The sequence below is a fragment of the Lepidochelys olivacea genome (assembly GCF_965140295.1).
Source record: "Lepidochelys olivacea isolate rLepOli2 genome assembly, chromosome: 8".
In the NCBI taxonomy this organism is placed as follows: Eukaryota; Metazoa; Chordata; order Testudines; family Cheloniidae; genus Lepidochelys; species Lepidochelys olivacea.
The window spans coordinates 28977361-28992828 of NC_140418.1; the positions used below are offsets into that span (position 1 = coordinate 28977361).

The 15468-nt window shown below is 42.5% G+C and overlaps 1 protein-coding gene across 2 annotated transcripts in view; it reads left to right on the forward strand.

The window, feature by feature from the left end:
• The window catches only part of TENM2 (teneurin transmembrane protein 2), a 996821-nt gene that overhangs the window by 723423 nt on the left and 257930 nt on the right, over nucleotides 1-15468 (forward strand). For both annotated transcript variants that reach the window (XM_084636387.1, XM_084636388.1), the window contains one exon: nucleotides 2065-2299. In XM_084636387.1, the coding sequence (XP_084492513.1) occupies nucleotides 2065-2299 (235 nt within the window). The remainder of the gene's footprint in view (nucleotides 1-2064; nucleotides 2300-15468) is intronic.

Below are 15468 nucleotides of genomic sequence, written 5' to 3' on the forward strand. Positions count from 1 at the left end.
TGGGCTCATCTGTACTTGGATATTATCCAAACACATTGCCTTCCTGCTTAGTCTGACTCTGTCCCCTTTCCAAGAAGTGTACAAGTACCTAGAGCACAATGTGTAGATTAAGCATTTGATGTATAATAGTATGTTAAGTTAAACCACCTTCTTCAGACTAGTACAGGAAGGATGAAGCATTTTAAAAATATGTAGGGCAGAATTAATAGGGAAGAGAGCACATGTGATGAACTGCAAGGATGCACTTATCCAAAGTAATAGACATTCTGTTAGAATAAAAATGAGAAGATATGCTATATGCTATTTAGGATATGCTATTTCCATTTCTTAAGAGACACTATCCAGCAGCTTACCGTACCATGTGAAGTATAGGATTTCTTTCTGTTATCATTCACTTTTTAGAGAGTCTCCTCATAGGGCAATTTTTGCTTATGCAAGTAGTCACAATAAAACCTACCCGTTTGTTTCTGTCTCATCTGCCCATCACTGTGGTCTCTAAGGGCCGCAAAAATACTTAGGAAAATCAACATTTCTCTCCAAAGGACAATATTCCCCACCGCTCCCCTAATTATGCTATCTTGAGTGAGGTGGTTCTTGTGTGGCAGGCAGGGTGCTTGGAGAATCCAATCAGGAGCGGTCACTTTGCACTCTATAGCAGAATGCACTCTGTAAGGTGGAAAGGAAGGAGGGAAGAAGCATGAATCTACCACTGTCACCTTTGGGTTGCCTTGTGCCATTGGTGGTGGTAGCAGCATTCCCTCTTGCACAAAAAGGCCTCAAGCTGCAGGATTCTGGATGTCACCTGTACAAGGTGATCATGGAGAGAGGGTCCTTTGTACCCTCTCTCCCTTGCATAACTGCACACCATTGGCCAGATTCTGTCTTTGAATAGGCAGTCTGTTCTGGTCATAATTTCCAAACTTAAATGCCTAAAATGAAGCCCTCAAATCCATATTTAGGCTTCTGGCTACTTCTGATTTTCAGAAATGCTTAGCAGCCTTTGAACAGGTGATGAGAACCTCTGGAAAACAAGTCACTTATCGAGGAGTTTAACTTTAGGTACCCAAGTTTGAAAATGTTGCACTTAATTAATTTACAATTAATTGAGAAGAGTCTTTTTGCCATACTTCATAGTTCCGCGTGAAAATAGATCAATCTGCTGTAAACATTTTCCCCAGTGATGTTTTATTTTATTGTTTGAGTCATTAAATCCACAATGTGCTTCATAAAGTCTAAAAACAAACATACATCAATATAATTGTAATTTTGCTAATTTTACTTTTTCTAATTATTATTCACTAGAAAACTACAAATTAATGTAATGATTAAGACATGCAGTTACTCCACTTACTTGTGGATTAACTTGTATTTTTCATCTCTTTCATTAGTTTTATTAAAATTTTAAAATTGCCAGAACATATGGAATTTCATTAAATAAGCTTGTTTACCATTATGTGTTTATTGTTAGAAAAGTGACTCTATTGAAATGATACTTTCTCGGCCATTATATTGTCTTCCTGTATATTTTTGAATTTTATCTGCTTACTTACTGACTAAAACAAGTTTTTATTCCCATTATCAAGGCAAAGCCATCTCAGTCCTGGGAGAATGAACTAGATGTATTCCCCCCCCCCCCATGCATCGTCAATGACATTGTTAGCCACATTGCAGTGAGAGAAGGAGGAACAGCAGCATAATGTTCAGATTTCACACAGGGTTTGTGGTACTGCCAGTTAGAAAAATTGGGCCAAAGCCTGATCCCATTGAAGTACATGAAGGATTTGGCCCATCTTTTTCATTGTAAAGTGTACATATTTGGGGCCTGATCTCTTCTCCCTGTACTGGTAGAAAACCAGCATAAGTGAAAGAAGAATCAGGCCCTTGCCCTGGGGGTTTTTAGGAGATATTAAGTATGGAACTCCCAGTGTCATTTTATCATCATTTATCTAACTGCAACTATGCTGTAAGGGGTAAATTTTCAAAAGGCCTAAGGCTTGTTGAAGCTATGGGGCAAAAAAATCTGCCATCAACAGATGTTGATGATATTTCTCTTTTTTCTTGCAGGCCCTTCGAATCACCACAGCCAGTCAACACTGAGACCACCTCTCCCACCTCCTCACAATCATACACTGTCTCATCATCACTCCTCTGCCAACTCCCTCAATAGGAACTCTCTCACAAATCGGCGGAACCAGATCCATGCACCAGCTCCTGCACCAAATGACTTGGCCACTACTCCTGAGTCTGTGCAACTTCAAGACAGCTGGGTACTCAATAGTAATGTTCCACTTGAGACCAGGTAGGTCGCAAGGAATGGTCTTCAGTAGGACTGCACTAAAAATACACCGTATAGTCTCAATTATCTGAATGTCATGGGGACGTTGAATAAGATTGGATAAATGAGATTTCATACGATTGAGGGAATTTACAGTACAGGTTTCGGATAGCAGGGATTTTTGGTTAATTGAGACTTGGAAACTGAAGGCTGCCTTATACTGAAAGTACTGCAGTGTTACATAAACATGTATAAAATCAACTGCATTGAAAAAGAACAGCTAAGAAAATACATATGAATTTGGTTAAAAGAAAAGAAATATATTTTATTAACATTATGTCAATTCATCTTTTACCTAACACAACATAAAAATATATATTTAGTTTAGAATAGCTGTTATTCATTTGGCATTGATAAATGGACAGCTAGACATCTCTTTGTTTGTCTCTTATTTTAATACTTGTTTATTCATTCAGACAGCTCTTGTGTACCTAACTAATAGAATTAGCATAACATATTTTTACTCCAAAGCTCAGGGGGAACTTATAAGAGTATATTGACTGTCACTGATAAATTATGCATTTGGCCTATCCTGAAGTAATAAATGAAGACTCATTTGAAATTTAGTGTTTTGGGAGACCTTTAGAAACAATCCCTGATTCAAGGTTGACAGAAGTATAATTTTAATTTATATTTAATCCAACATGCAGACTCACTTTAATCCCTCCCGTGCACACTAGCAGCTTGATGCCTGTGGGGCACACAGTTATGTATAAAAGAAAAAAAAAGTGCAACACTTACGATCGCCAAAATAAATCAATACAAAAAGACATTTTCTGACATATTGCATTTCTAAACGTTCAGTTTCATTGTCATTTTTTTTTTATCTTAATTGTAACTTGTGCTTTAAATATCAGAAACACTGGCAAAGCTGGTCTCATGGAAATTAGAACTTGCAACTGTGGTGATACATCTGTTCACTGGCACCAACCCACTGCTCTTTCTGCCCACTCCTATCTTTCGAGTGGGCAGGCTGGTTATTGAAACATACAGGACTTATTTGAGGGTGTCATAGAGCAAGTGTCTTGTATCTGCAGTTGTGGGTGCCCATAAGAATAGTTTAGAAAGTTATTGTACTTTAAACATTTTGGTAAACATAATTGTAGTGTCCCTCACTCTCAAATGGGGAGGGAGGCCACTCCACCTCACTACAGGCGGGTAGTAATCAGTCTATGGGGAAGCTCTGGCCCTCTGGGGTGGAGGGGGCAGAGTGCAAACAGTCTTTAGCCCACAGCCTTCTGCCTGGGACAGACAGCAATTAACAGTCTATCGTGGCAGTCTATAAGGAAGCTCTGGCCCTATGGGCGGGGCAGAGCCCAAGCAGTCTTTAGCCAAGAGTCTTCTGCCAGGGGCAGACAGCAAGCTGTCTATGGCCCAGCTTCCTGGCTGGCCTAAGGTAGGTGGGCTGCCACCCTGGGGATGGGGTTGGCAGTAAGGGGACCTGGGCTCACCCTACTCCCAGTCCAGGGCCCTAACAGTTCCAGGGAATCCTGCCACTGGGTCAGTGGGGATCCTGCCAAAACACGCTGACTCACTCTCTGGCAGCAAAACCTGGACTAAAATCTGGTTCCCCTTGATCACTCTCTACCACAGCCTGGGTGTAGGGGGGCTCCATAGTCCAAAGGTCCTCTGTCCCCTCTGGTTACTCGGCAGCCAGTAGTCCCCACAGCTCCTCGGGGCACTTGTCTGCCTTCTCCGACTGCAGGGCATAGCTCCACTTAGGGCCAAGTCAGGGATCCTGGAAGAGAAGTCTGCCCTGCTAGTCTCCAGCACCAGCTGAGCTGCAGGGCTCTCATTTTATACTTCCTGTCCTGCCCCAGGACTACTGGAGGGGTGGGGTGGGGCGGATTTAGCTCCGCTCACCACGGGGAGTGTAGTGGTTTCTTGCTCTCCAGGTCGGAGGGAGGCCATTCTGCCTCACTACAGTAATGCTATGAAGTAAGAGAATGGAGCAGATGGGAAAGTGGATTGGTGGTGGGATGTACTTGCACACCCATGTTTGCAAAGGTTAATTATTGGTTGAGAAGTTGGATTGTTTTCCACATGGTGTCACTCATTCGTGGTTTTGGTTTGAAGGGCAGCCATGGCTGTTGGGATTTGACATGAACTGGAACCTTTCTAAGAATACAGGAATTGCCATACTGGATCAGGCCAAAGTCCATCTTCTTCAGTCTCTGGCTGTGGCCAGTACCAAATGGTTCAGCTGAAGGCAGTAGGCAGATGTGAGATAATCAGCCCCTATTCCTCCTTCTCTATGGTCTTGTCCTGCTCTCTAATAGCTAGAGATTGGTTTAAGATTGGGTTCTTTCTGTGGTGCTCTAGAGGTCAGTCGTTATTGCTGGACTTAGACTTGAATCAATCAAATAAATGGCAGTGGCTACATAAACTGCCTGGGAATGAGTGTAGTTTGGTTTGGTTTTATGCTGAATCTAGAGCATGGAGCTGTTATGGTCCATTAGTCAGAGTAGCTATACTGCAATGATTTGTTCTGGAAAAGACTAGTATTGGAGAGTTGGGGAGCAGGTCTACCTTCAGTTATGCTCACGCTGCTCCTGTTAGCTTTGTGACAGTGACACAATTAGACCTGAGGGCAAAACCAGGCAGTTGATGTGGAGGATAAAAAGGAACACATCTAACTTTGTTTTTATATATTATCAGGAGCTTGGCTTCAATATTTGCCATTTCAGGGTCCAAGGAATATTTTATACTCTGTAGATTTTGACCTATTATGGGACTCACTAAATACATACTGTACCTCTACTTCATATTATTCTGCCCTGCTAAGACTCTGATATGGGCCAGGGATGCTGTGGAGGAGCTGAGCACAAAAGCCAGAGGGAAGTGAGGGTTATCAGAAGTTTCAGGTGACCAAATAGAAAATTGAAGATGATGGCTCTGGTGCCGATTTCTTTTACTAAGAAAGCTGTAACAGATAAGAATATTTTTGACCAACTGCCAAGATACTATTCTTAAGTGCCAGATCTGTTGAGAATAAATCTGCTACTATGTGGAACTTGATCTTACATAGTAAAGTGGAACTAGCATCTATTACTGAGAACTGTCTAGATAAAAATTCGAGTCCTCTTTGGGATGGCCTGATCCTGCCAGGAAATTCACTGTCTGAGGCTAAAATGCAAAGGGAGATAGTGTCCGTCTATTTAAGAACTCTTCTAGAAAGTAGACTGTTGTTCTTCAATACACAAAATACTTGGAACACATAACCATGATGAACCAAGTTTTAAATTCTCCAATTTACCAACCACTACATACCTGGGGGAAATTCCATAGTGTATTTTCTGAATTCATATTGGTCATGATATAAGAGCCCAAGGGATGTTATTCGTAGAGTGTTAGATGTCAGCGATGAGTGGCAGAGCAAGGAAGACAAAATGCGATCCCAATTCTCTGCTGTAACCACTAAACCATATTTGTTGTCTAGGGTACACAATCCTGCAACCTTAGCACAGTTAATCCTTGCTTGTTTTTTTTTTGAGGTTGTCAGGGTTCCTTTCCCACTCTGAACTCTAGGGTACAGATGTGGGGACCTGCATGAAAGACCCCCTATGCTTATTTCTACCTGCTTTGGGTAAAACTTCCCTAAGGCACAAACTCTTTGTCCTTGGAGGGTACGCTGCCACCACCAAGTGATTTAACAAAGAATCAGGGAAAGGACCACTTGGAGTTCCTATTCCCCCAAAATATCCCCCCAAGCCCTTACACCCCCTTTCCTGGGGAGGCTTGAGAATAATATCCTAACCAATTGGTTACAAAGTGATCACAGACCCAAGCCCCTAGGTCTTAGGACAATAGAGAAATCAGTCAGGCTCTTAAAAGAAGCAGAACTTTATTAGAAAGAAAACTGGTAAAAGAAGCACCTCTGTAAAATTAGAAGGGAAGCTAATCCCACAGGGCAATCAGATTTAAAACACAGGGGATTTCCCTCTCGGCAAAAACTTTAAAGTTACAAAAAGAAAACCAGGAATACACCTTCCTCTCAGCACAGAGAAAATCAGAAGCCAAAACAAAACTAAACGGACGCATTTCCTTGCTAGTACTTACTAATTCTAATGGAGTTCGATTGCTTGCTTTCTTGAACTCTCTCCAGCAAGCACCCAGAACAGACAGACAAACCCCGCACCTCCCCCCCTCCCCCAATTTGAAAGTATCTTGTCCCCTTATTGGTCCTTCTGTTCAGGTGCCAGCCAGGTTACCTGAGCTTCTTAACCCTTTACAGGTAAAAGGATATTGTGCCTCTGGCCAGGAGGGATTTTATAGTACTGTATACAGGAAGGTTGTTACCCTTCCCTTTATATTTATGACAGAGGTCAATGTGACTACCTACGTAAGGAAGGGTTTTTTAGGATTGCACGTTCAGTATACAAGATGTCTACACCCTTCAGGAACAAGACAGGGACAACAGAGAAAAAAAAAGTGAAAATATGTATATTGGCATATGTATATTTATGTGATTTACATCTGCATGATATATAGACTGCATTTGATTGCTAAGGAGTCTTACAGAATTAACAAGATAAAATTTCACAGGACTTGTCATCAGCCTTATTTTCCAATTGTGTGCCTTGTAGCCCATGTCAGTTTAATTATAGATGAGAGATCCTTGAATTTTCTTTTTTGATAATAAAATCTCCAGCAACACACAAATTCACCTTGAAAACAAAAGATCGGTTTGCTAATGCCAGTATTCTTAGCTGATATAGGATATTCGGGGGTTATGAATTGAAGTCATTGATACACACAGGCTTTTCATAACAAACATTCTCACTCTGCTGTGCTTAAGATCATTGCAAAGTTGTTCCATGATTGATTTTTCGTACTATCTAAGATTAAATAGCTGACAGGTCTTGATGATAAACTCCATCGTAAGAATATTAACCCAGGAATTTTTTTTTCCTTTTTATGATTTCTAGTAAGTTTTACTAAAATTGATAACCTGCAGAACCAAATCCGTCTGTAACTTTCAAAATGAGTCTGTAATTCTTACCCATGTTCCAAAACTAATGTGGCCTCTAAATTCTTATTAGAGCCAATGCAGAAACGAATGAGACCTTTATGTTGCCCTTTCAGTTCAGTCTTTATTTTATAGCTTTACTTTGCTGCATTGCCCTGATCCCACCAAGCCACTGGCTCTTCACGTTGCAATGCACTTTAATTTTGCAGTTTTCTTAGTCTTCCTTGAAACTTGTCAGCTTATTAATCTCAATATTGGACCTGCTCAATAGGCAAAGTCACCATTTACAACCTATGCTGTGCATTTGAGAGGGAGGAGAGTTTTACAACTCTTGCTTTTTCAGCTTTTCAGTTATCTTGAATAAATTCTGCTCCACGCCAAAATGCACATTACCAACAATCACATTTCTGGCTATGAAAAAGACAATTAAGTGAATAGTAACATAGCTATTTTACAGGAAAAAATTATGTTAGAGACACAAAATTCAGATATCAGTTTAGATTCCATATACCTCCTTGTCTGAGTATGGAAGGCACACAATAAAGTTATAAATCCGAATGGAGGCTGTAGCTGAGTGTTGCAATGTAAATCTGCGGTATCCTTTGCTCCAAATAAGACTGCTCTCCTTTCTCCTCTGCTGTGGCCTTTGGAAACCCATGTCTCCACTCCCCCCTTACTAATCCTGTGGTCCATTGGAAGGTACAGCAGATACTTTTTAAATGTCAGTCTTCACTACTTGGGTCTTATTTCAGTGTTGTGAGGTTTTTTTTTTAAATTTTTTGTTATATTTTATTGTTGTTTTATGAGAGTAGTTTGGGATGGAGCTGAGTTATTAAAAATAAATAAATAAAATGTGTCCAATTTGATTAGGTCATTATTGGTTTTATGGGATTATGGGTAAATGGCATATGTTTCAGCTTGGGTTTTCTTAATCATAGCTCTTTAACGTATATGCAAAAGGAAAAATATACACTGGTAAAATACATAGTTTTAAATTTACACTGAAAAATCACTCAAATTATTATTATTTAAGTAAATTTGGTGCATCCTCCCCACATAACCTTCCTTCTTACAGTCATTGCATGCATACACCTTGCTCTTAAGAGGAGTATGTGAAATTTTAGGCCAGAATAAGTTGTTACATCTTCTTTAAAGTAGCTGAGGTATCTAATGGAAGAAGTCATATATCCTTAACTAAAACCACATGAGTACGCTACCATGGCACATCAAGATGCTTCCTCTAAGGTTCATTTCTAGAATACTGAGCTGCTTCACCTTTAAGCTCAAAGCTGCAGTTTAATGCTCTTTAACTTTTATTATTCTCCCTGCAGTCTGTTTCAGACAGTCTTCTCCTCCTTTGAAAAAGTGCTGGGATTCCACATTTTCCAGTTGAGAGGTGTTCATTTATTGCTTCTCCAATCAGTACTTTTTATGCGATTGAATAATGAGAATGCTAACTTTGAACATTGATATGATTTGCACCGTTCTGATATGGCCAAAGATGCAGTTTTCAACTTTAAAGGTTGAAACACTTTTGAGGGATTCTTTATGGGAGCACACAGTGAGAGCACTATCACTTTACAGTGAAAGTTTACATCATTCCCTGCCCTGTAATAGTCGTCTTTGTTACGGAAACTTCACACTGGGCCATTTGCAGATGCCAGTCAAAGGCATAATGGCTCATAAATGAGGGTAACCCAAGAGCTATTATAGATTTTCTTTGAAAGGATATTTGTCTGAGATTGCATGATACCCTAATGCTAGTTCTTGTGCCTGATGTTATTTATATTGCTATGAATTAAGCCTGCATCACTGTAATTAGCAATGCTTAGTTCAGAAAGAAAGGAAAATTCTTAAATAGCAATAGAAATTAGGCCCATTCTTCTTCATTGCAAGAATATTTTTGACTGATTCCTTCCATTCTATGGGTTGCATATATTTTGTTAGATGTTCACATCTATATACTGTATATTTGGGATTGTTGGCAGGGAGCTGTCTATAGGCTTCAGGGAACATTATGACAGAGTGGCAGCTCTGCTGGAGTTAAGGTGGAGAGTTGGTTGCTGTTGACAAGGCAACAATTCTATGGGCTCTAAAATCCACATCTGAACTTGGATTGTCTTTAAATCTGTCATGCTGTATTGGGGTGTGGTGTAAGGTTAGTGGTCCAAATTTGAGGTCATTTGAGTAAAGATTCACACACACACACACACAATCAGCTGTTTACAAAATCATCTGGTTCTTCTAACATTTTATGTGTGTGCGCACCCACATCTGAGGCTCAAAGGATGGTTATAATCCTCCCCAAACTTATCTCAACTAGCGCATGGTATGCATTGCCCTTTTGGGGAAACAATATTGCTAAAGTTATTATGGGTGAAGTTTGGAACTCCAGGTCAGCATGAGCTCAACTCACACACCTCAAAGACTGAAATATGCATGTGCAAAAAGACTAGGGTTCTGTTGAAGGTGGAGGGTTTGGCCAGTCCTTGCTTACAGACAGCCCCCCAACCTGAAGCAAATACTCACCAGCAACCACACACCACACAACAGAACCACTAACCCAGGAACCTATCCTTGCAACAAAGCCCGTTGCCAACAGTGTCCACATATCTATTCAGGGGACACCATCACAGGCCCTAATGACATCAGCCACACTATCAGAGGCTTATTCATCTGCCAGCAATGCCCCTCTGCCATGTACATTGGTCAAACTGGACAGTCTCTACGTAAAAGAATAAATGGACACAAATCAGACGTCAAGAATTAGAACATTCAAAAACCAGTCAGAGAACACTTTGGTCACTCGATTACAGAGCTAAAAGTGGCAATTCAACTAAAAAACTTCAAAAACAGACTCCAATGAGAGACTGCTGAATTGGCATTAATTTGCAAACTGGACACAATTAACTTAAGCTTGAATAAAGACTGGGCGTGGATGGGTCATTACACAAAGTAAAACTATTTCCCCATGTTTATTCCCTCCTCCCTCCCCCCCACACTGTTCCTCAGATGTTCTTGTCCAGGGTCTGTATTCTGCTGCTCTCCTTTCTTCCTTCTGTTAGGATCCTGAACTCGACCATTTCATGGTCACTGCCTCCCAGGTTCCCATCCACTTTTGCTTCCCCTACTAATTCTTCCCAGTTTGTGAGCAGCAGGTCAAGAAGAGCTCTGCCCCTAGTTGGTTCCTCCAGCACTTGCACCAGGAAATTGTCCCCTACATTTTCCAAAAACTTCCTGGATTGCCTGTGCACCGCTGTATTGCTCTCCCAGCAGATATCAGGGTGATTGAAGTCTCCCATGAGAACCAGGGCCTGCGATCTAGTAACTTCTGCGAGTTGCCAGAAGAAAGCCTCGTCCACCTCATCCCCCTGGTCTGGTGGTCTATAGTAGACTCCCACCACGACATCACCTTTGTTGCTCACACTTCTAAACTTAATCCAGAGACTCTCAGGTTTTTCTGCAGTTTCATACTTGAGCTCTGAGCAGTCATACCGCTCTCTTACATACAGTGCAACTCCCCCAACTTTTCTGCCCTTCCTGTCCTTCCTGAACAGCTTATATCCATCCATGACAGTACTCCAGTCATGTGAGTTATCCCACCAAGTCTCTGTTATTCCAATCACATCATAATTCCTTGACTGTGCCAGGACTTCCAGTTCTCCCTGCTTGTTTCCCAGGCTTCGTGCATTTGTATATAGGCACTTGAGGTAACCTGCTGATCACCCCTCTTTCTCAGTATGAGGCAGGAGCCCTCCCCTCTCACGCGCTCCTGCTCGTGCCTCCTCCCGGTATTCCTCTCCCCCACTTACTTCAGGGCTTTGGTCTCCTTCCACCGGTGAACCTAGTTTAAAGCCCCCCTCACTAGGTTAGCCAGCCTGCTTGCGAAGATGCTCTTCCCTCTCTTTGTTAGGTGGAGCCCGTCTCTGCCTAGCACTCCTTCTTGGAACACCATCCCATGGTCAAAGAATCCAAAGCCTTCTCTCCGACACCACCTGCGTAGCCGTTCGTTGACTTCCACGATTCGACGGTCTCTACCCAGGCCTTTTCCTTCCACGGGGAGGATGGACGAGAACACCACTTGCACCTCAAACTCCTTTATCCTTCTTCCCAGAGCCACGTAGTCCGCAGTGATCTGCTCAAGGTCATTCTTGGCAGTATCATTGGTGCCCACGTGAAGAAGCAGGAAGGGGTAGCGATCTGAGGGCTTGATGAGTCTCGGCAGTCTCTCCGTCACATCACGAATCTTAGCTCCTGGCAAGCAGCAGACTTCTTGGTTTTCCTGGTTGGGGCGGCAGATAGATGACTCAGTTCCCCTGAGGAGAGAGTCCCCGACCACCAGCACCCGCCTCCTTCTCTTGGGAGCGGTGGTCGTGGAACCCCCAACCCTAGGACAGTGTATCCCATGCCTTCCAATCGGTGGAGTTTCCTTCTGCTCCCTTCCCTCAGACGTATCATCTGGTCCACTCTCCGCATTAGTACCTGTGGAGAGAACATGAAAATGGTTACTTACCTGTATCTGCCTTGCTGGTACATGGACGTTCTCCTTTTTTCTTCTGGAGGTCACATGATGCCAAATTTCTTCACCATCCTTCTCTCCCCAATGTGCAGCCTGTCTGAATCTTCAGAACCTTGTGCCCATAGAAGCCTATCCTGACATCCGTCCAGGAAATCTTCAGTTTCTCTTATGCAACGCAGGGTCGATACCTGTTGCTCCAGACCTTGAACCTTCTCTTCCAGTATGGAGACCAGCTTGCACTTTTTACAGACAAAGTCGCATCTGTCCTGTGGAAGAAAGACAAACATAGCACATCCAGTGCAGGTCACAACAGCTGAACACCCCCCATCCATATTCCTTCCTTCTACGAGCTTCCTCAGGAGTTGTAGTAATTACTCAGAGAATCCGGCAAGATGTAAGCCTCAGTGGGTTCTCCCCAGGCGAACTCCCAGGCAAACTCCTTTTGTTTGTTGCTCAGCTGGTTCGCAACTGACTGGTTTTTTATGCAGTCAGGCCCACTTAAGGCTCACCTGGAACAAAGCACACCCAGTTCTCCCCCTTTTCAAACAACCAATCAAGCACACAGCACACAGTCACACTGTCCTCACAACAAACACTCAGATACTCACCAACACAGCCTCCCCTTAGCGTACCTCTTCTCAGGCAGATCCCAGGCAAACTCCTTTTGTTAGCTGCTCTGCTGTTCGCTGCTCAGCTGGTTCGCAACTCACTGTTCTAAGTCAGCCATAAAAATGTTGGCATACTGTGGGGCCATGTGGGTACCCATGGCAGTGCTGCTGATTTGAAGGTATACATTGTCCCCAAATGTGAAATAGTTATGGGTGAGGACAAAGTCACAAAGTTCAGCCACCAGGTTTGCCGTGACATTATCGGGGATAGTGTTCGTGACGGCTTGTAGTCCATCTTTGTGTGGAATGTTGGTGTAGACGGCTTCTACATCCGTAGTGGCTAGGATGGTATTTTCAGGAAGATCACTGATGGATTGTAGTTTTCTCAGGAAGTCAGTGGTGTCTTGAAGACAGCTGGGAGTGCTGGTAGCGTAGGGCCTGAGGAGGGAGTCTACATAGCCAGACAATCCTGCTGTCAGGGTGCCAATGCCTGAGACGATGGGGCGTCCAGGATTTCCAGGTTTACGGATCTTGGGTAGCAGATAGAATACTCCTGGTCGGGGTTCCAGGGGTGTGTCTGTGCGGATTTGTTCTTGTGCTTTTTCAGGGAGTTTCTTGAGCAAATGATGTAGTTTCCCCTGGTAACCCTCAGTGGGATCAGATTAAAACTATTTCCCCATGTTTATTCCCCCCCACATACACACACTGTTCCTCAGACGTTCTTGTCAACTGCTGGAAATGGCCCACCTTGATTATCACTACAAAAGGTGTCCCACCCCACCCCCCGCTCTCCTGCTGGTAATAGCTCACCTTACCTGATCACTCTTGTTACAGTGTGTATGGTAACACCCATTGTTTCATGTTCTCTGTGTATATAAATCTCCCCACTGTATTTTCCACTGCATGCTTCCGATGAAGTGAGCTGTAGCTCCTGAAAGCTTATGCTCAAATAAATTTGTTCGTCTCTAAGGTGCCACAAGTCCTCCTGTTCTGTTATCTAGTGCAAGTACACATGCATGTTACTACCCAATTCATTGTGGTGTGTTCACATCTGAAGTTATTCTCACTGATTATTTTTATTTTTAACAAGGGCTGTGTACTAAAGCACTTCGTTGTATACTGTGTCAAGTCAGTGCCGTTGCTAATTTTACAAGCTCCAATATGTGGCAATTCATGCTTGTCTTTCTTAGGGTAGGATCAAACTACTGGTGTCTTTTTGACTAGATGAAGACATGTCCAGCTGCAGACATAGCACTGGTACCCTGTTTAAGATCCAGGCTCGCCTCGCCCTCCCTGCACCCAGTGCAGTTGTTTTGCTTTAGAATGTGAACTTTGTCCCCTGAAAAAGTGTTGCCACTCATTAAACAATATGATGATAATGCAGCCATTGTACTGTACTGATGTTCTCTTTTTCTCTACCTGCTTTAGTTACTTTTAACTGAAGCCTCCTGCACATAGCCCCTTTTATGTTCTGTTTAATGCTGTGACAGAATAAGATGCCCTAAAGGCTGGCACCTGCCTTTCAGTCTAACATACTACCTTCCTGTCAGGCAGCTTTCAATTACTGTGCTTCTGTGTGTCCAACTGTGTCTTTGTTAAGAGTTTCAAGATGGCAGTGACAAGCTATTCTGGTACTTAAGGCAACATGCATGACAGTCTGCCTTAACACTTGCATTTTTAAAAAGCTTTGCCTCAGGGGTCTAGGGAACCCAGCATTTAAGAAACCCTGAGCCTTTCAAGGACTGATGTGCTGGTTTTAGGTAATGCTTCGCTGGAAACTTGGTTGCTGCTGAGAGGCTTCAGAATCTACTTGAATGGATATTAAGTGTCATAACAATATTTATGTGTTGATTCTAAATGATTGTTTCCTTGCCTAATGGCATTTTCTTGGCTACTAAACCGTGCAGTTCCTTGCATATTGATTATGTGCTGCAGGCCAAGAAACATACTAAAATAGCATGTTCTCACAAGTTTTGTCCTGTTTGCATCAGTGGCGTGGGTTTATATGTACAGAGGAGATAGTGCTCTGTGTGTGTGTTTACGCATATGGTGCCTGTTTGTGTAGGTATATAATAGGAATGACAGGTACCTCATGTTCAAACACAATATATATAAAACACATATTATAGGTATATACTGAGAGAGGGATTGCATTTACAATAAGACTAAAATCCCTCCATCTGATACTTTAATGGTTGAATTATTCTCTTTGACAAACTAATTCTTCATAGGACAATTAACTTCTGTATGGAGGGATTTTAGTCCTTTTTTAAATGCAAATGTGTCTCTCAGTATATACCTATAGTATGTGTTTTATATAAATTGTGTTGTGCATGAAGTATCTGTGTCACCGATATTTGTATCTTTCTTATCTATATATAGATAAATAGATAGTAACATACTTGCTAACGTTTGCTGAAGAAATATTTAAACGTGCTTTAAAAAAAAAATTCTCACATTTCTTTTTGTTCTTCTGACTTACAACCACAGTCCCCACAAACTTCATTTCTGATAACATCCTGCACAGAGGCCACTTTTGACATTTCAAAGTGAAATGTGGTCAGTTATGTGATGTGATTGGTGGTGTGGGGGGCATCCTGCAGCTGTGCAAGGAACCTATGAAGGGTTCCGTGGTGCTTCTGTGTTTCCCTCGCCAGCTCAGTTCTTCTCTGACTGGCAGTAAATAGGTGGTTTGTCAGAGCAGAATTCCTCTCCCCTCTACTTCTCTTCCCAAGGCCGCCCTCTGAACTCAAGTCCCCCTTTTTCCTCATCACCTTTTAGGTAGCTCAAATTCCCCTCTCCCCCACCATACACCCATCATGGCTCCTCTCGCGCACCATACATTCATCATGGCTCCTTCCAATCTCACACAAGTCCCTATTGTCCCTTAAAGCCCTATGCTTGCGTGAGGCTTCATCCAAACCTCCCCACAGTCCTGTTCCCCAGGACCCCACCCAGAGACACCAGGCCCTTTCACATATAGCTACCATGCTCCCCACATCCTTGGCCCTCACTGTACTTCCCTACCACATTCAAG